We start from the raw sequence: 26,672 nt of genomic DNA, 5'->3' as shown, positions 1-26,672 counted from the left end.
GCTACAGATCCTTCCCCCTTTGTCTGTTGACCCTTTGCAACTACGTCACCTAATCACATTGAGGCATCATGACGGACGTCAGAATTTAACACACCGTTTTCATCCTTGTCTTTGTGCAGCTGACCGCGCAGCACCCTTTAACCATTTTTACAGTGGAATCAGGTAAATAAAAGCGACAACTCTGCGCACAAAGGCTGTTTTGACATCCGTCATGAAGAATTGAATTGCGTGACGTCATGTGCATAGGGTCGATGTACAACATGATTGTATCTGCTGGTTGCCAAAAATCCCAAACGGTTTAAAGTGGAGAAAGTTTTTTTATTTTTGAAATAGTGTTGTTGACAAGATTTCTTTATTGTTTCCCTGCATCAACTGAAGAACTGCTTCACTTGCTTCAAAATAACGCAAACAAGTCAAAGAACACACCTTGACGTCTTTCTTCACATCATGAAGGCAGCTTGACTTCACTCTGATGGGACGCTGGCTTTTCTACATTACAATTTGTTCTTGAAATGGAGACAATCAGCTGCCCTCATATTTCATCTCGCCACTCTGCATATTCTCAGGAATTTCAACAATTCTTCTTGATGCAGTGGTAAAAGTGACAACAGGGAAACTTGTGCAGCCACTGGACGCTGACAGCTCGTCGTTCAGGCCTGTGTGGTCACAGCTTGTCAGTATCAGCTGTACTCGCACCCTCCATCACCTCCGCCTGCCAAAGGCCTGGATCAGCTTGGCGGCAGCGCTGCGATGTGTGGCCCAATCTATACTGACAGGGAAGGGTGTGCATGAAATGATAGCATACTTCCTTCCTTGTTGGAAAGTCTGTTCTTATGTTTCCTCTGTCCATTTGGCCTGCGGCCATCTTTGGGGTATGTATTCTTACGGCTGTCAAACTGCTGCATATCCTCCCTTCCATTCAGTGGAGCAGGAAGTCGTGAAGCCATAAGAGAACAATATATTTCAAACTGTAGCTTACACAACTATTGCCGACACCAATGGCCACGGATTATTTTTAGGAGCACAATTGTCCTGCTTTTACACACCTACTGGGCCCACTGCTACAGGACTAGGTCTCAAATATTGCAGCCATGACTCAGTGACAGCATTACATACTCTGATTATTCACGCTGTGCAAACACTTTACTCACCATAGCATTCTTGACACGTAAAACCGAAACCTAAACTGACAGCAAGGCTTATTTTTGGATTAAATTGGCTATTTTTTGATCACTTGCGATCATTTATGGAACATTGATGTTTATTTCCCAGACGGTCAGTGAATATGACAAAACAAAAAGAAAAGAAAATGAGAAGTTGGTGAAAGTTACAAACCTACCTCTGACAGAGCGCAACACCGAAATCCACACCCTTGATCCCAACACAGACGCACTGTTCAGAACAGGAACACTTCAGAGGCGACTCTACAGTCATGGGATGACATGATGTTCCAGAAATATCCTTCATTCCTCCATATTTAGAACCAGGTGTCAGGTTTTTTAATACAGCAGCATTAGAGAGTTTGCAAGAACAAAAGTGTATGATAGTTACATTCTAAATGTCTGCAATAGTAACAACTCAATACTTTTGAACAGTTATTTACACACATATTTTTATATGAGGAAAATTGACCTAAAAGTCTGCTGTGTAGCCGAGTATTGAAGGGGGAAAAATGAAAAGCTCCCTCTTTAGAGGGGTTCCCATTTTCCAATTTTGTTAGAGTAATGTGCAGCGTGTAACCGCATGGAGGTTTGAAGATGCTTCATCTACTTCAACTCTACAAATGATGAGAAATGGCATGTTTGTGGTCTGCCTGGCCTGTCCAGACGCTTCCCAGTGACATGTGGCCTTCCACTCAGCTTCCCAGAACCTTACACCAGAATGGAACCAACCATCATCATTCTCCAAACTCCTCCCAGTGCCAGTCAGCACTCGGTTTGGTGGGACGGCCTGAAAGCCAGTCAGTTTCTGGTCAATCCAAATCCCAAACAAGGGGGAGAAGTTTCTGCTTTTGATCGTGTCTCTGTGTGGTGTTCACCACACGCCTGACTTCCTGGATATTTACAGGTCTGAGTTAATATATGAATCTCCTTAAACCCTTTGTCTGACAACTAACTGACCTCCCCTTCCAAGATTATGAGTCAGAATTTATGTTCCCTCCTTTTTTTTGGTACAACAGAAATCCATCACCTTTTTGTTTGGCTCCTTAAATGGCCCAAAAATATACATTGAAAATTTGGTCGTTGTTTAGACCATATGTGCCGTCAAAATGTAGCCTAAACAAAGATGTTGAAAGTCAGGCTGGGTTAACCAGTTTGATGTGTCATAGTTTCACCCCAACAACTGATATTTAAACGCATAGATACTCTGGTATCTTATGTACATGTGTTTTTATCCTCCACTACATATAGATGTCATCTACATTAAAGGCAATCATATCTTTTCTGTGTCCTTTCAATGAAAATTTGCTTGTTTGAAATGTAAAAATGTTAACACATATTCAGAAGGTTTTTTTATTTTGACAAATGATCTATGGAAATTTATAGAATGTTCCATCATACAAGCAAACAAGTGTATTATCAGAGTAATTTGATTTGATTTCTTTGAATGTGTGAATAAATTTGGTTATTATTAATGTTGGGTGTAAATTTCGTGTTAGAAATACGGCACATGTAGAAAAATGTTGCCATGTTCAGTATTTGCTCCTCTAGCTGTATCTGAGAATAGAATGGTGTTCATACTGACAAATACGGTGGATTTTTTTTGTTGTAAATCTTACATTAACGGTCTGTAAAAGTGCTAGCACCATTTCTGCTGTCATCTCATCTACTGTAAAAACGCACAACTGTACTGTTTAATTTTATTTAGAGTACTATTGGAAAGGTGTTCACATTGGCATACTGTTTTTTTTTATTCTAACATCTAACAACACCATGTTGTTAGCCGTTATTCTGCTTAGCTAACAATGGCTGATGTTATTAGCCGTTAGCTAAGGAGAAGATAAAATTTACTTTTGGTCAAGTTTTATATTGTTTTCTTGGAATAACTACTTTATTGTATTAACATGTAGGATTTCAGTAAAACGTCCATCACTGCTGCAGTGTTCACTGTTAGCTTTGCAGTTACCATTAGCTGCTAATATTTTTTCTAATTAATACAGAAAGAAATGGAATTGATGCATTTTTGTTCCTGAATTAGTTTCACATGCTGTTTACACTCTCTAGGCCTGTGACGTGCGGTCAGGGGAGGCAGATGAGGCAGAGCCTCACCTGTCATCATGGAAAAACAATATATAATAATAATAAAGTCATTTATAAAGATAATTTCACCCTGTGGTTTGTACTATAAAGTACCTATTTTCCATTTAATTTAACCAAATCTGATGTTTTTTTTTTTCCTTCAAAATCGCTGAATTTTCGCATTCAAATGCTTGGAAGCGAAGCCGGTGAGGCAGCAGTGAGCCGAGCCTCACCTGGGATTGCGCAACCTCTCGCTAACTGCACCGGTTGCCACTCTATGAGAGCATGCTCCTCCTGTCTGTACGTCGCCAATAAAATGGTTAAAAACATGTATGAACTTATTTTCCATAATTTAGCTTATGTATTTAATGTACTGTGTTTTTATTGTAACTAACTGTGTGTGTAACGCGTTTCGTGTGCTGAGAAGCGATCATACGCGGCAGAAAACAGATTCGAGGTGAGGCAGGCAGTTCTCCTGCCTCATGGCAGGGGGCGCTCATGAACCCAGACATTGTGACTCCACAACTGCAGAGTAAGAGACAGTAACAGCGAGCTAGCCATGCAGTAGCTGCGCTGATACAGAGAGCGAGAAAGATGTGGTTTTGAGTTGTACTTTAACGGTTTCTCCCTTTGCTGTGGAGCACAGCACGAAATTAATAATATCTACATGTCTAAGTTTCATTGAGATAACGGAATTATTCTGCGGCGGTGCGACTGAGCATCACATGTTGACGAATAGTCTTTTTGCCCTCCAGCATTGTACTCATGCGCGAAATTTCCTTATGTAAACAATAACATACAGGGGTCTAGATTTGTAAATAATTAATTCGGTGCCTCACCAGCTATGAACCTCACCGCACGTCACTGCTCTAGGCTAATAATAATACTTCTAATTCATTAACTGTTGTGTTGACAACTAGCCTCTATTGCGCACGTATTAGCAAAAAATGTAGTTTTAGTTCAACATGTCAAATTTAAGCAGGTTAAGAAATGATGTCAAAGTAAAAAAGAGCCAGGAAAAAACCTTTTGATCTCTTGTTATTAATGGTTTTGTGATGATGATCCTGTCTGCAGATCACAACCCCTTCATTCCCTGTGGTGGTGAAGATGGGGCATGCTCATGCTGGTATGGGAAAGGTGAGCTCTTTAAAATATTAAAACACTTTATTTGAACCTTTATCTTTGTTGTAATTGAGTGTTTTATAATCACCAGTGCATTGTATTGAAGCTGTGTTGACTTTAATGCTTGGAACTCTCCTTCTATGTAATATATCCAGTTATTACAGAAAAACATTTTACAGAGTCAGAATGTTCCATATATGTCAGACCCTTATTGAGTTGGAACTAAAACCTTATTTCTTACATATATGCAGCATGTATCTGAAAAGACACCATGTATTCAAATTAAGATGCTATTTAAATAAATATTGAGTATTTTTAGCTCTTCTTGTATGGAAGTTACTGAACGGAGCCAGAGAATGTCCAGATAAACTCTCAGGTTTGTTTTGATTCCTCTCAGGTAAAGCCGACGTCTTCTTACCGAAGCCTTCATGAGTCTTTGGTTCCGACAGGAAACAGAAATCAGACGGATGTGGTGCAGGCCGACTCAGCCTCTCAGTGGACTTTAAACAAACACTTGTTCTCGTCTTTCACAGTTTGACTGACTAAAGTGACTGCCGTGACAAAATCCCTGTTATGTCTACTGGTTGCATAACGCCCCGAAGAACAATGCACAAGTCTTTCCCGACAGAAAAAAAAAAAAGTTTTTTATTGTTATTTATTTGTGTGAAGTAATGGAGTTACACAATAGTTGTGACAGAAGGAAAGTTATCAGATGGCTTCTCTTTTCACGATTTATTTCATTCCGACAGGGAGATTCCACTTCGTCTGTCTGGTGGATTCCTGTCAGGATTTAGAATATTCCAGAAAGCTCTGGAGCATCCATGAAGTCCTTTGTTCTACCCGTCAGACTCTAACGAGTTCAGAGGGTGTGTAGCTAAGTCATGGTTGTGTCATTGTCAGTAATTTGCTCCTCTGTGTCTTAAGCTAATTTGTGACACCAAATGACTTATTAGCTGCTTCAGCTGTTGGTTTTAACAAGTATTTTCATCTTCTGACAGTAACACTGTTTAGTGGAATCACATTAATGCCCCGCCCTGCTTTTGAAACCTTTTTTACAGTTTTGGGAACATTCTGTCGTGTTCAGTTTTCCCCCAATTTATTATCCTAGTGTTGCTTCTATTGCGTCATCGCTAACGGGAGCTCTTTGATCCACCCAGAAAATTCATATGACTTTACTGGTGCTTTTTGGACTTTGTCTTTGAACAGCCTTAGAAACCACGGAGAACCTCCAGAATCGTATAGTTTCTCATGTAGATGCTCTTTCCTTCATCGTTTAGTGCAACATTTAAATCTAAAAGAAGGAGAAAAAAACACAGACAAACAAGGAGTGTCATAGCAACAGATCAACTTGTTTCGGCTTGCATGACCTTGAGGAAGGACACCAGCCAAAACATGTGGTCTGTTGTTAATATTTTTCTCTCCAACAGTGTTTTTAGAGCTATATCATCCAACTCAGCTCACATCCTCCATCACATATTCTACATAACAAATTACTAGAGATAGATCTGGTTACTACAGAAGCTAAATGCTGCCTGACTTTGTTTAGGTCCAGTTCTGGGAACAATCAGTAAGATGATCTGTGACAACCTCAGGGAGTCTACAAACAAATCAATATGACTCATTTTACCCCATGTACCGCATTATAGATCAATAATGAGAGCTTTAAAATATGCTCCTACAAACAGGCATTTAGAAACTGATGTGACATGACTCCAACAAACAACTATAGTAGTAAGAGTAGTTTAAGCTCAAGCATACCTAAGATATTGACAGGACAAGGCCACCTGTGAATGAAACAAATAAAGTTTAAAAGAAAAGGTTATAAGATGGCCTAATCAAAGTGCAGACCTACATTCAACAGAGATGTGGTGTCATGAATTTGAACAGAAAACAAATGGTTTAAAGGACAGTTACCAGGCGAACATATGCTGTGAAAAATGAATGTCGTGTTGCAGACGTGTTGAGAGTTGATCATTTCCCTCCGGTCTGTGTTTACAGTCCACAGCCTAATAACTCCATAGTGACGTAGTTCAAAGCCGCCCCTGGCCGTGTTTCCATCCAGGGACCCTTCATTACTCGGCCTGTGTACGAGTGTTAGATTCCTGCGGGATTCGGTAGCAGCCGCTGCCGGCTCTGGCAGCGGCGCCTTGCTTTGTAATTAGCCCCTCGCTAACGAGCGGCCTCTCTCCTGCAGATTAAAGTGGAGAACCAGCAGGACTTCCAGGACATCACCAGCGTGGTGGCCCTGGCCGGGACCTACGCCACCACCGAGCCCTACGTCCAGTCCAAGTACGACATCCGCATCCAGAAGATCGGCAACAACTACAAGGCTTACATGTACGAGGTTTACTTTACGTTTGGTTTGATGCAAAGTCTGATAGAGCTTAGAGATAACAGATGCACGAAAGTCTCCAGAGGAATACATGAACGTTACCAGAAGCATAGAGCTGATGATTGTGTTTTTACGATTTAATGCAAGTGCAGTTCCTGGGCAGAATGTCTTCTTCTTAAGTCTTTTAAGACTCAGGATGTCACTGATAATGCCTTGAAAAAAAATCATTCCCCTTCGTCAGATATCTTTATGTTACTATTTTAGTGTGCTTTATAAGGATTTTATATGGCCCAACAAAAACATTGCCATTCTTTTGGAGGAAAATTCAAACACACCATCCCCACTGTGGAACATGGCAGTACCGTCTTCAACAGGCCTGAGAAAGCTGGTCAAAGGTCATGAGAAGATGGATAGATTGAAATATAAGGAAACCCATGAAGACTGCAAAATATTTGAGTCTGGTTGGAGGAGACAGTGTCCCAAAGGTCAAAACATCTTCATGTGGATGTTCTCTTTCACTCAGGAACTGCAGCGGGTGAAATTGTAATAGCCAAGAAAGTAATATTAAAATTGTGGAAAACTGACAAAATTCCTCATTTTAAAATGTGGCTAGCTGAATTTACTGAGATTCTCCATTTGGAGAAGTTGCAGTATGACATCACGCTCTCTGCTAATAAGTTCTGTAGTATCCGGCAGCCATTTTTGGACCTTCTCGCTCAGCCTAAGATTGATCTAAATGCTCACTCTGCCTCTGAGTCTATAAAGTCCTGAGCCTTTATAGACAGGTGGGACCATCCTGAAGTGTAAACGGTAATCAGTGCAGAGTAGCCAGTTATTTAGATAATTACCCTGATTCGTTTTTATTTTATTTCATTTTAATTTTTTAGTTGTCTTTGTTTTCATTTTGTCCTACTGCTAAGAGTATATTTTTCCTTACACAATAATCTGTTAAATATATACTGTATTTGTTTTATATTTTTGTGTACGAGTTCTGTATGTTGTATTTTGAAAAAAACTTTATATATTTAAAAAAAAAAAAAAACACCTTCACGTAACAGGAGACTTACCCCGAAACACTTGCAGTCGTGATGTCAGTGGTTACGACTGCAAGGCTTTAAAAATAACTAAAAAAAAAAAAAAGAAAGAAGATGTACAAACCAGACATTTTTGTTCCAGAATTCATTACTCTGTGTTGATCCTTCACATACATTTCTAGGAGATTGTATTGGTCAAACATGACCAATAAGAAAAAAAACAAAGCCCGTGAACAGACCCTGAAATCTGCTCCCTGTGATAAGATGCCTCTCAAATCCACCTGGCTTTAGCCCGTAGCCTTGCAGGTGTCCTTGGTATTGATGTCAGAACAAGCTAGTAGCTAACTTCATTTTCCAGTATTATTTAACTCACACCCATTTGGGAGCAACAGAAAGTTGTCGAGCGTGAAGCTGCAAAAAGCTCCAGTGAACACCCTTCTAATTTTCATGTCTGCATATCTTGATAATTACCAGTAAAAAAAAAAAAAAACAAAGAAAAGAAAAGAAAAGAAAAGCCAGATAGAACTTATCTGATTCCCCCGTTTCCTCCAGTCTCACCAATAAAAGCAGGGGCCCATAACTGGCTCCTGACACAAACAACATGGTAGGTGTGGACGGCAGTCACCGTCACTGATGAATGTGTGATAGCTGTCTCATGAGGTTCACTGTTTTCTTTTCTGATCCGTTTCTCTTTTTTGGGGTGGGGGGATTTTTAGGAGGACATCGATTTCTGGCAACTGGAAGGCCAACACGGGTTCTGCCATGTTGGAGCAGATCGCAATGACGGACAGGTCAGCCGCCCCGAAGTTTCCCACGAGAATGTCCACCGTCACAGACAAACGTGTTTCTTGGATATTTCATAGCTGCCGTCAGTTTCTGAGTAGAAATCCGAGAGGTTTGGATGTGTTCTAACAGACGTGCTGTTTTATAACTGGGTGTACTTTCCAATCCTCCAGTCATTGCTGGTTGTTGAATTGTTTTTTTTTTTTTTTTTTTTTCACTTTGGAATTCTCATAAAATTATTACTTAATTATTTTAACATAGGACTGAATTCTGGTAATATCATGACTTTACCCTCATATTTTTTTGACTTATTCTCGTAATATTGCAACTTTTTTCTCGTAATATTGAGTTTATTCTTGTTTTATAATGACTTTATTCTCATCTTTTTTTAATACTATGACTTAATTCCCAAATGACTTTTTTCTCACAAAATGATATAACTTTAGTCTCATTATTACAACATTTTCTCCTAAAATTATTAGTTTTTTCTTTTATTATTTCAACTTTATTTTGTCTTTTTTTATTTTAAATGACTTTATTCTGTTAATATTATGGCTTTATTCTGGTGTAACATTTCTCTCATAATTTAATTTTTCTCCTTCTCTACTACCCCCATCATAGGCTTAGATACATGATTTCCCTTACTTAATGAAATCCTCATTTAAAAAGTTTTTTTAGTATTTGCTCATGTTATCTTAGCTCAATGTTAATATTTGTGTGACGATCTCAAACGTGTGTAACAGAAAAACAGAAAAGAAATCTGCTCAGAGGTTCAAATACCTTTTCACAGCTGCAGGTTGGAAACATCAGCTTGGACTTCGTCTTGTTTTCTTTTTTTTTTTTCCTGATTATACCAACAAGTAGGAAGGTCACAATCTGGGGGCCATGGTGACAAACAGCAGACATGGGTGTAGCCACACTTGGTGGCACATGATCAAGAGAGCCTTGAAAGAATAATTAGTCTGCAGACCAAACACAGTCAGCACAATGAAAACAACATCAGAAGTGAGCGGTTGTGTCACCCCGCTGTGTGTTTACCACTCTGCTGGAGTTTCAGTTTTGACTCGGAGGCAAGCAGAGCGGCCCTGAAGCGGCTGGATGTTTGGGGGCTTTCTGCTGCAGGAATGCTGCAGCAGCAACACCCTCTGATTGGAAGGCTGCCGCTGCAGCCGTGTGTCAGTGACATTTAACACATAAAACAAAATCTAACTTTTTATTCCAATTAGAAGTTCTCACAGTTTTTTGTCCATGTGTTCTGTTAAAAATGTCAACTTTATGTAATGAAACAAAACTCCCAGATAAATTACCCTAATACTTTTTGTACAGGATATAGAAGTGTGCGCACCCTTACAGTAACACTTTGTTGAAGCAAAGTTTGACTCAGTTCGACTCAGAAATACTTATAATATTCATTAGACAGGGAAATAAAATGTTGTGGTAACTCATGTTATCCAAGTATCTTCAAAGAGTTGTGGATGGTGATGAAAATAATGGGGTCAGGAAGGATCTCCAGTAGCAGTCAGTCTCGCAACGAAGCTGAAAAGGCCTCTGACTGAAGACTGTTCCTATGACAGTCTCATGTCTATCATGACATCCTAGCAGCTTAGCTTAAGATAATATAGCACAGTAACATGTTCTGGATGACGGCATCAGTTGTCAGCAAGCTCTGCTAGCCAGCTCATTTGCTTGGTTGCTACGGTTCAGAAAAAGTTGAGTCATTCCAACATGTTGAATCCAAAACTCTTCTGTAAAATGCTGACTACAATTTCCCTAAAACGCCGCATACGCAACCACTGCCAAGTAGTTGACGGCTAGAGCCATGATTGAGTTATTAATCTAACACAATATTAATGACCTAGTGCATGAACAAACTTATTCACGTGTGATTTTAATATCCTTTCTTTATCTAACTGACACACAGCAATTGCGAAACTGTGTGTTTTTTCGACGTTAGCATAACATCGACAAAGATTTGTGCACATTTGTAACGGAAACGCGACTCGAGACGAGCAGCTGGACGGTGTGGATCAGTTGCTGCTCTGCCTTGAAGTCTGACTCGCCCGTATTTAGCCCGAGAGCAGGACGTCACCCTGCTCTCTATCTCCCGCTGGGTGAGGTCAGCCGTGGAGAAAGCACTCTGACTGTCTCAGCGAATACCCCTCAGCTCCCTGGAGAAGCGTTGCCTCAAAGTTTTTGGACGGAGAAAGCGGTTACGCAGCGAAGTAGCAGCTCTACCCCGCCCTGTCCAGCCCCATCTGGACGTCCCATGATGCAATGTAGCAAACCGCAGAAGAGATGTCGGTGCATCGGCCTTGGATTCTGTTTTTAGTTCAAGACAAAGGCGGTGACACTTCTCCCTCGTAAAAAGTAATGAGCCGCTCAGAAGCTCTCGGTCGACTTCTGCTGATTAAATCTGCTGCGAACTGCAACTTTGTGGCACCTCATGAAGGGGAGACGTGACTTGGCTCAGCATGAACAGCCGCCGCTCCACGCAGTTCGAACTGGGTTTATTTAATACATTGGCCATGTGACATGAATTAAAACGTCGTATATGAGAATGATGTAATGCTAAATGATGTTAGAGTTGCGCACAGAGATGCAATGTCATAGTAATTTAATACAGTTTAATCCTTAATAACATTGACTTTAGTCTGAATTCTACTCGAATGCTTTAATCTGGTTTCTCGCTCCAGATTTTTACTTCCAAAGACCTCCAAAGTTCAATTTAATGTAAAACCTGAACAGAAACAGTCGTGTACTTTCACATAGTTCTCTGCAGAAATACGTATTTAAAAGGAATGTATCTCAGTAAACAGTAAATTGTAGTTTATCAGATTTATCTTAAATCAAGTAGCACTCCATCTCATTTATAGTGAAAACTGATAGTGGAAGTATTAAAATAAAAAGTATTATTAATGCGTCAACTTGAATGGTGATGCTTAGGACTTCTGGTTAATTTCAATTCTGTTTTACTATTTTTAGTCGTCTCTTTGAGAAACACTTCAAAATCCTTCAGATGTTTCTTCCGGTTTCTCAGCAGAAATCTTCAGATTTTACAGCCTTCCTGTCATGGTGTGTAAAAGATAGGACTCAAGTACAAAAAGATTTAGAAAGTAAAGAGGTTTTAATTTGAAAAATAAACGAAGGACTGTGGGAAGACACTGATGAGGAAGAAAGATCAGAAAACTGGCTGGGAAATGGGAAGAGACTGAGGAACACATGGAGAACAGTGCAGAAAGGAAGATATACAAACACTGAGGATGGAGCGGAGAATCACAGGAGAACCAGAGGAGCTAATCACAGGTGAGTAGATGCAGCTGGAGAAAGGGCAAGGTACAGGTGAAAATGAGAAACAGCTGGGAAGGAGGACGAGATGGCAGACTGAGGGAACGATGAGAAATGAAGAGAAAACTTAAATTCAGAACCTGAAACGAACTCTAAGTAAATAAGTACAATGCGGAAACGAAGACACAATCTAAGCTAACGCCAGGAATGAACTAAAATGGAAGATCTACGTAAACAATAAAGACGTGATCACAAACCAGAACCACAAATGAAACTAAAGTTCCAACACCTTTAGATCATGACACTTCCTTTAAGGACAAAAGCAGGTCCGTGCTGTAACCAGAGCATGGGCGTTGTGGTGAGAACTTCCTGTCAGGTCAGAGGATCTTAAGAAGCTCCATCCTCTGCACATTCTGCACGTTGGTCTCTGACTTGCTTACTGAAGCAACTCGGCAGGCTGTCCCTGGTTTTGAAGGTTTCATGCTTGGTTGAATAATCCACACCCGACACACTATTCTCTTTGCTCGGACTACGTTTATAATGTCATACTCCATAAAGTCGGGACTGAACTTGTACAAACTCTTCCTTTTTTGGCCGGTTGGAACCAGCTTCATCATGCTTCTTTGTTTTAAAAACTCTCCATAAGCTTTTTTACAGACGAGCAGCTGGCTGAAAATCTTCATCCACTTAGTGGAGATTGTTAAACGACTGACTCATGGATTACTGTCACCAAGTTCCCTAAAGAAGCATTGCTACTGAGTGTCTCATACACGCTCGGTGTCTCAGTGGCTTTGTTTGATAATCTTCGCCATCCCGTTCCCCTTCTGGTTCACAGGTGTAAAATGTAACGTTTCTTTGTGGCCCTATAGGTGGCGCTTATGGCCCAACTGGCGACCAGGACTCCAGTCCATTATTCTTTAGTACCAGAACAACCATGTTTACAAATGCAGCTGCTCTCTTTATCTAGCCATTACATCTATCTAACAAAACCAGAGCAACTTGGTTTAGATAACACTTAAATACTTTTTTGTTGGATCGAAAGTGATCCACTTTTAATGTGACGTTTTCTGATGACGTTTTTTTTTCTGCTAATCATCTTGTAAAGACGTGTCACAAAATCTTGAGTTTAGTGTGTCACAGGACAGCTGAGTGAATAAATACAATGATGCAATGTTGAAACTTTAAGAAGTGTCCAGATAAGAACTTTATAACGTTCCAAAAATGGTACAAGTGATAGCTCAGCTACATTTTGATACTTTAAGGACTAATGTGGAAACATGTTTAAATGTTGCAGTAATGCCAGGACTCTCAAAGATATGCACAATCTTACTCAATTTTTCCACAGCTCTGCTTAAAAGTGGAACGAGAACATGGGTGTGCTGTTTGTTTTGTGCTGCCAAGCATTGTTTTTGTTTAAATGCTAACAGTCAAGTTTTTGGCCTCACTGACCTCCCTGACTGGTTTCCATGTTGTCTTTTTGTCCATTCTGGAAAAACATCCAGGTTCATTAAAAATATGGTTCATCATTTCTCCAGTTATTGATGATGAGACAATGGACCACTGTCTATTTGTGGTTCAGGATTTTTATTTATTATTTATGGATAAATGACTCTATTTAAAATATTTGAAAATAAAATGCAGCTTGATGTGGTGAAATACCAAGATTGGCTACTTGGCTGGGCTTTGATAAGCAGCCAATCCAGGAGTATCATTCATTTTCCTTGTTGCTGATTGGCTAAACCCCTAAGATTGGAGCTATGAAGACGGTCAATGTTAGCTTCTGCAGTAGGGCTAAAACTATTTGCAACGTGTGTATTAATGCATATAAAGTACATTTGACGTTTCAACTATTAAAAAAAGATCTTAGGTTTCAAGTATTTAAGCATTTTAGCTGTGCACAGGCAATTCTGGTTACTAACCCCACGAATACATGAGGGTCCACAATGTGTATGCTGAATATGTCTGGAGTTTTTGTATCCTTATTTAAATTTCTGGAACTTCTCCGTCAAAAGGACAAAAATGAAACCATCAGGAAAATCTTGTGATTCAACAAAGTGTTGGTTTAAAGGTGTGCACATCAATACAACCAGCTCACTGCAGCTTGGCAGCTTGTTGTATGTCTAACTCTTTTAAGTAAAAAACAAACTTTCATTTCAAAAAGGGTGTAAAAATGCTTTGAGGATTAAAGTGTCAAAAGAGGATTCCCCTATTCCCCAAGAGAATTCTCATCAATTGCGGTTGATGAAGTTCCAAAATAAAAGTGTCCAGGAACTTTCCCATGGAACAGAATGCATTGTCCAGACAGACGGACTTCTCCTGCTTTGTGAAAGCCTAGAACAACACCTCTGTGTTCCAGCAGCGGCCCCAGCTTTCTGCTGCATGACTCTGGATCCTAATAAATCAGCAGGGTGGATCCCGGCTCCAGTTGCCACCACACACTGTTTGAAGTGGAGCCTGGGGACGGTTTGCCAGGCCTCTGCTCGGTCCTGTGCGGCAATGACTTAACTGACCAAAACACAGTGCCACACCCCTCCTCACCACCAGAGGTTTGCCAAGAAAATGGGCACAAACAGGAAAAGAATTACTCTAATTTGTGCTTCAGTGCTTTCAGTTTCCCACATTGTGTTTTTGTTTTTCTGCATTCATGATTCTTTATGTCTTCGGTTGTGTCTCTTCCCTCCAAAACCACTTTCCCATCAGATCTTTCCATACTTAGCCCATGTACTCCCAATCTATCATTATCCACGTGCTACACCAGCTACCTGACGAAGTCCTCCTAAATTTTAACCTTATTTGAGAAATTAAAAAGAAAAACTGTTACGTTTTTTAAGTACTTTAAGCTTGGCCAACTCAGTGTCCCATCAAATAGTTTTTTGAGGCAACAAGGCAACAAAAACCCCAGTGGACCAAGATAAGCAGCTTTGCTTTTCTTCACTGTTGTTAACGGATCCTGCTTGTACATCAGACTCATTGGTGTAGAGAAAACGTGTGAACACAAAGGTTCCTGTTGGAACCCTTATTAAAAAAAAAAAAGTTATTTATTGTGTTAAAATTTTGAATGCATTAAAATCTACGTAATTAATTCAAATTAATGCATTAAATTCCTAGCCCTAGAAGATATATATATATATATATATATATATATATATATATATATATATATCAATCAAATTTTATTTGTATAGCACATTTCAGCAGCAAGGGATTTCAAAGTGCTTTACATAATTAAAATAAAAACAGCATGTGACATTGTGGATATATATGGATATATAAAATATCTGTAAATATTGATTATTGGCAATATCGTATATTGATATTCACCCTAAATTTTCATGTAGGTGCATGTGTAATTATGATTTTCTGCTTATAGAAATGAATTAATAAAATTATAATTGTATTATTATTAATAAAAACAGAGATTTAAGATTACATCATGTCAAACAAGAAAAACAATACAGAAATATGAGTCACCCGTGTTTACAGCCTGCGGCCGGGGCGCGGTGTGACCGGAATCGGCGTCGCAGCCGGCCGCGATGCCAGCAGGACCAGAACCAGCAGTCGCCATTTCCCGCTGGTACTTGTTTTGGTTTGTAGGGAAGAAGTCTCCAGGTCTCCTACAGTCCGTACATCGGCTCTATGACCTGAGGGCTTCGGAATTTTGTTGACTTGAATGTTTACGCTGTAAGGTAATAGTAACCTATTTTAGGTTTGTGAACTGTAAGCTCGTTTAAAGTTTTCCTAAATGACAGAGGCATGTAAATCTGGACTTCAGTCCGTGAAAGTCATTATTAGAGCAAAATGAAAGGCAAAAAAAAAAAACAAAAAAAAAACGTGAAATTATGCGAGGTAACTCCAGTTTGTATCCGAATAAAAACTACTGTAGGAAACCAAAGTGATTGTCCCAGTTAGGAGGACATACTGGGACATATCCACTTTGAGGGCCTTTCTGGTGAGCAGCGCATGGGAACATCCAGAGGATTCGATCCCACCTGGCTCTTAATTGGACTTGAGGTCTGCAGAGGGTTGTAAAGCTCATATCCTCTGACCTCAACGGCAGAGTCGTACGTGTGACCTGAAAAACGGACTCATCTTTATTATGTTGACTTTATTCACTGTCACTCAACTCTGAGTTATCAAAGTGATACAACAGAGCCATCTAGTGGCGGGTTAATACTGTTTTATTAACATTTCCTGTCTGCAGGTGATGGACAGCTCCATGCCTCTGATTGGTGAGCACGTGGAGGAGGACAAACAGCTCATTACAGAGCTGGTCATCAACAAGATGGCGCAGGTGCTGCTGGGAGTTGTTACACCTCAGACTTCTGCTGTGAAGGTACAAATGCAGCTGTTAGAACGACTCATGCTAATAAAACTTTTTTGTTTGTTTTTTTAAATACGACATAAAAGGTTGTAGTGCTCACTAATAAAGCAGTAATGGATGTGATAACCACTATATGAACATATATAGTGCTGTAAAAAAAAATAAAAATAAAAAAAGTAACCCTGATAGATTTGACTTTTGTAATTGATATAATTTTTTGTGTTGAACTGAAATGTTTCAGATCATGAAATTAATTTCAATATAGATGAGTTTTAGTGCCAAAAAGTCAAAATGGAATAAAACAGAAGTTTGCTAACATGTTCAGTTGTTACTGCAATACATATGTGTTTCTCTGAAGGAGTTATAAAGTCAAGCTATATTGACTTACAATAATTATGATTTTGATTTTCTGCTAATGGTGAGACTCAGTTCAAATTTTGAATCAAGTTTATTGCAAGTACTGTAATTAATTAATCAAACTGTAATTGAAAACTACTGTATGTTTAGCCAAACTAAGCAACATTTTCAATTTTGTTTACGGATGTCTGTTGTACAAGAAACATACAAATTTTTTATGACGGTTTATGTAACCTTTGTAAAAAGAAAAAAAAAACGTCATTAAATTGTGTTATATTTTTAACACCTGAAATTCCAGGTAATCAATAAATTGAAATTAATGTGTTAAGGTTCCGAGCTTATTTTCTACATAATCAAGAATCCCCACAGACTGTTTAAGTGGACAGATTGATGTAAAAACAATCTGGAGTACTTATCAGTGAAAAAGCCCAATATTTTTAACTCTTCATTGTGATCATTATATAAGTGATGATAAAAAATCTGAAATAATCACAAACTGTCACTGCATTCAGCATTGCAAATATAAAAATAGCATGAAAAAAATAAAAAGTAACATTATTAAATATTACTTTATAACTAGTGACATTAAACAGTGCAACTGTTCAACTAACCAGCTCACATTGTTTGTATTCAGTCATATTTTGAACAACAAGCGCAGCATTTATAGATGATACGAAAAAACATTTTGAGCATTAAAAGCAACAATCTCAACCATCTGTTTTTGGACTTTGCAAAGATAGTAAATTACAGTCCAGCAATATTTTCCCAATGTGTATGATAAACGGTACTGTAATACTAGGGGATTTAATACATTTCTTTATGAGCGTAAATTTTTTTTGCAGTTGGATTAAAAGGTGCTCAGTTTGTTGCAGCTTAGGATGCAAAACACTAGATGTCAGTCTGTCTCACTCACTAGACCTTTAATTAACTGCTGTTGCTATAGCAATGCATCAGACCCCCAGAAGATTCAGTGGATTTTTTTAAAATTTCTTTTCCAAAAACGTAACCTTTCTCTCTGTCTGTGTCCCTCCATGTTCAGACCACTCAGCCCAGGCGAGGTGAGTTTAATCCTTAGAGTAACGGCTGACCTGTTGTCGACACACTGAGGTAAAACACAACGTGTGTTTCCAGGCGGACACCGCTCTGCTTCGGCCTCTCCGTCGCAGTCGGCCCAGGGCTCGCCTCAGAGAGCGCGCTCTGCCACCACCTCTCCCAGCCAGGCCTTCCAGCCTGGTCCCATCCCAGCCTCCTCTGGGCCTGGATCTCAGAAACAGTCCCCTCATCTCAAGTAAGTCCAAACTGCAGAGCGCTGGCTTTTTGTTATCTCTTCATGTCTGTAATCAATTGTGTAAAAAGTGCAAAATGGATAAAACCAACAAAAATCCGGTTGGGGATACTTCAGTCGCCTTCTCAGCTCCCCTCTCTGTCCTTTGCAGGATTCTCTTCTCAAACTAGATGAAGGGTTGTCGGTGCCCTTTCCTCATTGCCCAATTCTGACTGTTGTTCTTTCTGTTGTGCAGCAAATCCCAGTCACTGACCAACACCTTCACAGAGACGTTACGGGGAAGCCTGACTGATGACGAGGCCAAGGCCGAGACCATCCGCAGCCTCCGGCAGTCCTTCGCTAGCCTCTTCTCTGACTGAAGAAGCTCCGCCCCCCTCGAGCTTCACGTTGGACGTCAGGTCAAAGACTAAAAAAATTAAAAAGGGGAGGGAAAAAAAGAGAAAAAAATAGCTTCATCTGTAACGGAGTCTCCTCTCTCTTCCAAACTTCGGCTTTGTGTTTTTTCTTTGCATTAATCCAGTTGTCCATCTGCTGTTCTCAGAATATTAGTGAAGTTAGCACTACAAAGGCCAAGAGATCCTCAGGATCTTGGAGGAAGTTCAACTTTCAAAGGTAATACAGTGCCTTTCAAAAGTATTCTTCACACTTTCGTCATGTTAAAACCCAAAAAACTTCACTGTATTGAGATTTTACAGCAGAGATCAACAACAGCTTCTAAGAAGAAGAAAAATAAACAGGTTTAAGTAGTAATAACCATTAGAGTTTATGGATGTAACATGACACAAAGTAAAATTAAGACATTTACAAGACGTTGTTTATTCACAGCTTCATAAATTTTGCCCTAACTGTCACTGTACCCGTTTATGCCCTTAGATTTGATGACTCGAGGAAGTCTGGCCTTTCTAGTGCTGACTGCTGTAACTACAGAAAATCATCATGTGGTAGCTTGTGCTGCTTGGTATACTGTTGTTCTGCATCCTCCCTGTGCAGCTGGTACAACCATGTTCCCGTTTGTCTCTCTTCATCTTTTCCCATTTTAAGTGACACATGGCTTCCGGGTTATTTTCAGACAGCGATGCGGTTCCACTTTGGTGTACGTAAACGTACCAAACAGTCACAGTTCACCAGCGAGCTCTGAAGCACCTCAGCTAGCAGTCGCAGACCTTCTTAGACATCCAGAGTGTGACGCAGTGACTCCTCTACCCCTGGCCTAACTTTACCAAAGTGCTTTTTAAATGGCAGATTTAGAGAAACCCCTCTGCACTGGGTCAGGAAAACAGCCAGCTGGTAGAAACATTTCTACCCGGTGCGAATGCTGTCCTGGCTTATGGCCGTCGTCTTCCATCACAGCTCAGTTGCTCTTTATCTGTCTAAGCTCGGTTAGTTTCACCTTTAAGCATTTGTCGCACTGCTGCATACCGGTGAGCAGCGAGGCCCCGTTGAGACAGAAAAGGTTCTCTTATATTCCGGAATGTTCCATATTTTCTCTCTGTTCTCTGCAGCCCTTGTCAGCTGAATTTACAGGTGCTCCGCAATACGTCTTGTTTTGGAATTCAGAGCCGTATATGGAGTCGAACTGAAAAGCTGAGGCAGTCGTAACTTCTGAAGAGTTGTGATTTATTTATAGGTTAAAATGTTTCCTGGAAAGTGAGTTGACTTCAGAAGTCCTTAAGTCTCACTGCGTGCTGCAGGTTTTCCGAGAAATTAACGCTGGTGAAGGTCAGATTTGCAAACAATGTACAGCCATTGTGTATTCATCTGTCATTCACACGAGGAAAAAAGCATTCAAACCCACGACTGAATGACAACTTTGCTTTAAAGGGCAAATATTACAATTTTCCAACTGTTTTCAGACATGTAGTGTGAGATTTTATCCATTTCTGCCAAAGAAAATAACGAGAACATAGAGCCGAGAACGTACCTGAAAGATGCAGAAGAGTCACAGCTTCCATCTAAAACAGTAGTAATGATAGCAAAGTCCTCAGCTTGCATTTTAGTTCATATGGTGAAGATTTCTGTTGTTCATCTACCTAGGTGAAGAAGAATGTTAGGAGAAATGTTATGTGACAGCAGTAGCATGGAGACCTATCAAACCAGCACCCTGTGGAGAGCTAAGAAGCTCTGTGTTGAGGCCAGTCTACCTTCAGCTGATAGCATGCGACAAAAACTGTAATTCAAAACATTATATTTCAGGCAGCATTCATATATATATATATATGTGTGGGTGTGTGTGTGTATATATATATATATATATATACTGTAATTTATGTGTCACCACAATATTTGAAGAGAATTTTAAGTTTTTCTCTACATAATCACTTGGTGTTTTACCAAATGTGGCTTAACAATTAACCACTAACAGCTGTCAAAATGGCTTTCCGAGGAAACCTTCCAATCAAACTCGGTCAGCTGAAGCTGGTTAGCAACAATAAACACACAAGAGGATCATTCAGAGAGAATGGTTACCATAACATGATATGCATAGATCACTAGACATGTTGTACTGACTCCTAAAGCTTGAAAAGTAAATATTTTCTTACATGGTAAACTTTATGCTCACAAACAATAGCTATGGTTGCCACAGTGGCCTGGCTGTCCTCTCCCTGCTTGAGCTACTGGTGGTAGCCCTAGTCCTAGCCCTTGTCCAGGTATTTTATGTCAATCAAACTGAGATAAATCAAATTAATTTCAGTAGCTCTGTTTTTCTGGTTTTGAATAGTTGCATGTGTGAATCATAGTTACATAGTTTGCTGTTAGCCAGTTATAAATTAGCATCATATTACCTTCGCAGACACTTTGTTTTACGTTTGAAGGGAGAAACCTCTGAAGAGCAGTATGACGTTAACGGCGCTATCTGTCCTGAACCAGCTTTGACCTAATCAATATTTACATTTTTTACTCATTTTTATACCACTTTTTAGTCTGGGATGTTTTTTTTTTCCTTTTTAACTACTGAATAGAAATAAAGTGATGCTGAATTAATATAAACCGCTTTTATTCACACCAATAACATAAAAAAGCCCTGCTTAGGGTTTAATAAAGTTGACCTTTAAAACTGCAGATACAAAAGCCCTAGTTAAAGCAAGCAATAAAACAGAGGAAACACACAAACACTTATACAACTGCATAAAATAACAGTAGAAAAATACACAATAGTGCAGACCCATGTAAGCTTTGTTTGTCTGTTTTAAGCCCTTTCTTTCACTTGGCATGTAAAAGCTCAAACTATTTCACAGATGAAGTCCTTGTTTGTTTTTTTATTTGAGGTCCCATAATAATGTGCAAAAAGCTTTTCTATCCCAAATATAGTTTGGTTTTTTTGTAGGAAGCTATTTTGGTGGTTATGCTAATGTTAGCTTTTACTCTAAAGACTCATTAAACCCATAGTCTAATTCATTTATTTTATTATAATACCCACCAGCCAGGAGAAACAGTTTTTAATTGTGGGTGTAATACGGTCCAAGTTTGAGTTGAGATAGCTGTTACTGTGTTAGCCATCTTTTTAGTTCCAAAGCTAACCGGACAACATCTGAAAGAATCTAATATTTCAAGTTTATGCTAGCTTAGAAATGACTGAGTCAAACAGAGGACAAACTGGATTCTAGTGGTTGAAATTTGTTTTTAATTTTTCCATCTACCCATACGTGACTTTGTGTATCCTTATTTCAATCTGGAAAGACTCAGACGGAGAAAAAGGAACAATTAAAAGATTTAATGACGGGAATGAATAACAGTTTTTTTGGCGCTCAGGCACCGATAGCTGATTTGAGCTGAGATTTGATGTGAACTCGATGAACATCCCGATAACTGATTAGGGATGCTCTCCCCCAGGGCCCGACACTGGTGGTGGAGATCGGGAAAGGGTGCTATCCTGGAGAGCCGAAGGATGTGGGTGGAGAAGGGGCGGTGGTGGGTTGAACGCAGCTGAGAACCGGCTGACGGCTTGGGTGTGGATCCTTTTATGCAGAGCTTGATTGATGATTGGACGCGCCGGGTGAGGACCAGCGCCGAGGTCGGAGATGAGCATGACGCCGATGGGCGAACGAGGGGGCGGAGTCTTCCAGCTTGAATTTTTGCTATTAGCTCCATGAGTCACAATGATCACTAGTTTCATAAATTTGTATAAGATTGTGGTGGCAAGCTGCCAACGAGGGCAGAAAAAGGGGCCAATAGAGGATTGACTTCATGGGTAAAAATGTAAATGTGGCCCATATGGATCCTTGATGTGCAATTGATTTTCTTAATGTCCATTTCAGCTCAAAGCTATAGCTCTCAGCTGGTTCTGCCTATGTGAGTTGTATCTAGTCAGACCAAGTGGATCCTATATGTGAAGCCCATTCAGAGCCCAGGCCCAGTTAGTCCCCATCATGCTTGCACTGAACCCATATGGGGCCCACCGCCACCAATAACTCTGCCTCAGAGGGTTGCTCTGCAAATTCAGCGTCTTGTAATTTCACTCTTTTGCAGTCACTCCTTATCTGTTTTCACTGTGTTAAGATGGACCAAAATACATCTCATTATCTTTACTGTAGGGATTACTCCTGTTTAGCATGCAACACCAGTATGAAAAGCCATAATCAAGCAATGAGGATTTCTATCCCTTGTGTGCCACGCAATAAAGTTGTGACATCACTCACAAAGCGGCGCGTTAGCCGTTAGCTACTATAATCACTGTGTCCGTGGCCTCTCCTGCCTTGCAGAGAAACTCAGCAGTTGATGCTTCTTTCTTTTGAAGGTTTCCCGTTTGATTTGTGTTTCTGTCAGGAAAGCATTGGATGTCACTTCTCTTCGCTTCAAACTGGAAGTTCAGCTACTTGGTGTCATGTAGTTTCAGTGGTCTCTATTTTCGAGCTGAAGAACATAATCTCATTAGTTTGACACACTCGATGTTTGAGTCGTTTGGAACCAAGCTTGAAAATGTTGTACCTACCTCAGGCTTAGCAGTGCTTTCATAAACTGACTGTACTTGCAGAGTTTTTGTGAAGCGAGGATCGTTTTATACAAGGAGTCTCATGATCTGTGCAAAGACATTCAAACTCCCTTCACCAGTTTGACATGCAAACTTTAGAAAAACGTTCTAGTGTGTGTGATATTAACCTAAGGATGATCACCATCTTAACATCATATCCTGTATGATTTAAAATGAAACAGGATGGAGCCGGTGTGCCTTGCATACAACAATTAGTGGAGTGTGATATACCAAATGATCAGGGACTCCCAAAATACTCTTCTGGGAGCCTCAGTCTCCTCTAGTGGAAGTTTACTGATAAATTTGAAAATAATTGAAAAATTAATTTGACTTAATAAAGATAAGTGAATTAAGGCTCATATATTTCTTATGCAGACAATTATATTGCAACTGTTACGTGAGTTAACCTGAGTAAAGAATTTTATTTATTCACAAACTTCCAAACCAGTCCGCCCAATGTGAAAATATAATTGCCTCCCTTGTCAAATCCTGAACTAACTGGCACACATGCCTGCTTCCTGCCTGGCCTGTAGAATAATAAAACATGTTAAATAGGACCTGTATGACAGCACGAAGCAGGTTAAAAGACAGCAAAAAGCAAGGCAGTTATGCCTCAATCTGTAGAAATTGAGGTTTGGATCAGAAATAAAGTTTTTACAATCTAACAAAGTAATTACTAAGACTTTGGAAGTTCAGTGAGTGGCTCAAAAACGAGCAAAATACTGTTTGTGCAATGGCCTAGTCAATGTACAAACGGCTTGTTATCGGCATGACCGATAACAAGCCGTTATTACTTGAAAACCATTTATTGTGGTTGAAGTAAAACAATTTTGTAAAAGACTGAATGCAAGTAATAACAAAGCAGGATTTAGGTTTAGGGGGCATTTACTTTTTCACAAAATTCAAACACAACATTTTGTTTTTATTCAGGTTCTCCTTGAATAAAATAAAAAGAAACCTCTTCATGATTTAACATGGACAAAGTGTAACAAAAGACCAGAAAGTCTTTACAGGCAACATTTATTTGATAAAGGTCCTTTTTTTTTTTTTTTTTTTTTTTTTTACCGGTCTTATATAGTCTAAATCCAAATTAACTTTGGGATTTTAATTATCTTTAAATATTTGTCCAAACAATAAAAATAAATGCTTTGTGCGGTAAGCATTTTTTCCTCCCTTTTGAATTTAATTATGAAAAAACCCAAAAACCTCTGGTTCCATCTGGTCCATTATCAACAAATTGTGTCAGTTCTTTATCTTTACTGTTTAAGTTAAGAGTGGTCTTCCTATAATATGAATATTTTGCCACTTGCTGATGAATTTAAAAAAAATAGTGTTTAAAAACATCAGTAATATCTTGAGGTGTCCTGAGGGGGCCCAGACTTTGTCTTTCAGCCCAGGACAGCCTGGCAGGTTGCTATGGCCCTGCTGGTGGCCTTTTTTTTTTTTTTTTTTTACTTTTAACTTCAAGTATTTGTGCACCTGTTTCGCATCACGTCCTCGTTCGCTTCTTTGGGGAAAAAAAAAGAAACGCAATACAGCTACGTTTTATTGATCATAATGTTTAAAACTAACTGAACTAATATGCATTCAAAGAGCCTTGCCATGTACTGCAAGCTAACTCTTAACATGATGTGTGTGTACAGCATGGATTTCCTTTGGCAGTCATCCGGTCCACCGTGTTCCTTCCTCCCCGCTGAATGATGGCTGGTGTCGTGAGGTTTTTCAGTGTATTAATGTTCTGTATATCGCTGTAAACATTGGCATGGAAACCAACTTTTCTTGTGTGCCTCAGGTGTGTAAATTTAGTGATCATGTGACCTTAATGTCTGGCTGCTTGTTTGTGAGACGTGCGATGCATCTCTTGTGTTTCCGTAATTTATTATTAATATTGTCATTATTCACATGATCTCTATACTTTTATGAATTTTTTTTCTTTTTGTCTGAAAAACAGGATTTTGGTTAATAAAGCGTAACAACTTTTAATATACCTGTGCTTGTCCTCTGGTCTCTGTTTTTCAACGTGAGGCAATTTTTCTCCATTTATGGTCACTGCGGGAAAAATGTTGAGTCTCTAGAGAAAACCCGCAACAATCAGAAAATGCAGTGATAATCCTAAATATCCCTTCATCTTAGATCAGTTCTTTGTTTTATTCCTTTTGGCATGAAGCTCGGCGCGTTACAAGCTGCCTCAAAGAGGAACCTGCTGGACTGCAGCGCTTCCTTTCATCTGCTGCCCATTTTAAATCACGCTCTGAAATGAACCACATTAGGCTGTGGATGCATAAAACACACTCGCTCACTTTATTTTTCAAACAACACCAGATGTCCTTTATTTCTGAGAAAATTGCACATCTGAGTAGAAAACTATAGACGGCTATGCTTTGATCAGAAAATGTATCTGCTCCCTTGACAAATTTCTTCTATTGTTGCTCTTTTTCCCCCTACACCCCCCCGAGACAAACACCTGAATAAATACCAAAACTGTTTTCAAATAATGATTTATGTCATTAAAAGAAATATAAACCAATCAAGACATCCTCAACGTATGCAGAGAAAAGAGAAAATAAATGTAATTGCTCCCCAAATTAAATAACTGCATTGTCTTCCTTTGCAAAATAGCTTTAATTAGTCACACTGGTAGGTTTTAATCAGCATTTTTGATGCCATGCCATAATATCTTTGAGTAGGCCACTTCAAAACCTTCATTCTGCTTTTTTTTTTGAGGTTGAGGTCATGAGTTTATGGCCAGACATTCAGGATATTTTACGAGAGAACAGAACGAATAGTTCACTAAATTACACCAAGTCAAATCAACCCCAGACCATCACAGTACTGCCAGGATGTCTGACTTCTAGTATGATATATTTTATCTAAGGTGCGGTTGGTGTTACACTGTATGTAATAGCACACCTTCCAAAAAGTTCCAGTTTTGACCCATCACTCCACAGATTGAAGTCTGTGGGATCACCAAGATGGTTTTTTGGTCTTTACGTTCAGCAGAGGTTTTGGCCTTTGACTCTCCCGCAGAGGACAGTTTTTCCCAATCTTTCTTTCCTGTTGTTAAATAACAAACTGACTAACTGAGGTAACTGAGACCTGAAGTCCTCTAGATGTGATTCTGGGTTCCTTTCCGACTTCCTGGATGACATGTTGATGCTTTATTTGGAGTAACTTCGACCCTGGAAAGACTCACCTCGAACACGAATCTTTCATTCGTGAATGGTTCCCACAGTGGTTCATTTAAGCCCTTTCACCATTGTCAGGTCTCACTCTAGCAAATGATTGTCTGTTCTGGTCGTGACCATGTTGGGTGTGTCTTCATTGGTGGTGTGTTCCTCAATATGTGGGTGTGAATTTGGGGGCACCGTAAGCGCTCAAGAGCTGTGGTCGACGTTCCAATGATGTCTTCATGTGCCTTTGGGCAGCCAGTTCCTCTGAAATCTCTGTGTATTTGCTCGTTACAGTTTGCCCCATCCGGTTGACACTGAATGTGCTCTTCTGTCACAACTGATGAAAAGGTTTGGACCTCCAGGTTTGACCAAAGATTATTTGATTTGCAGCTCATAATATTGCCAACTCCTATGATCTCGTCTTGGTTTGAAAATGGTGGTTGAGATGTTATTGTTTGAGGAGTTTGGGCCGAGGATCAGTGGATGAGCGAAGACAATACTTGCAATCAACAAATGTAATCTTCAGTACCTAACTTGTACCGTCCCAAAAGTTATTCCAGATGGAGACGAATCTGGTCGGGGCGGATCGGGGAAGGACTGGTTCAAGTTACGCCCGTGGAGAAGAGACTTTAGAAATGTCTTTGGGACACCGAAGTAGGCTTCGGTGTCCCAACTTCGTGTTGTCTTGAACTTCTTATTCAAGACATTTGGCAGTAATGTGGTCAGCAAACCTGAAAGACAAATGTAGTTTATCACAGTTTGTTCATGATTTAAC

The 26,672-nt window shown here is 39.6% G+C and overlaps 1 protein-coding gene across 1 annotated transcript; it reads left to right on the top strand.

Annotated features, from left to right (window-relative positions):
* Window positions 1-4,301: 4,301 nt before the first annotated feature.
* LOC106942214 (synapsin-3-like) lies at window positions 4,302-18,538 on the top strand (the record flags this gene model as incomplete). The annotated part of the gene is made up of 7 exons (XM_015025444.1): window positions 4,302-4,376; window positions 6,556-6,698; window positions 8,444-8,518; window positions 15,975-16,128; window positions 17,513-17,531; window positions 17,605-17,761; window positions 17,994-18,538. Coding segments are annotated over 7 exons (747 nt in total), but the record flags the coding sequence as incomplete, so codon positions are not given.
* Between the last annotated feature and the right edge of the window lie 8,134 nt (window positions 18,539-26,672).

This window comes from Poecilia latipinna, unplaced genomic scaffold (genome assembly GCF_001443285.1).
Source record: "Poecilia latipinna isolate Pla-1442-1.1 unplaced genomic scaffold, P_latipinna-1.0 Scaffold4118, whole genome shotgun sequence".
Lineage (NCBI taxonomy): Eukaryota > Metazoa > Chordata > Actinopteri > Cyprinodontiformes > Poeciliidae > Poecilia > Poecilia latipinna.
The sequence above is the reverse complement of the archived record's forward strand: the minus strand, read 5'-3'. Positions and strand labels throughout refer to the sequence as shown.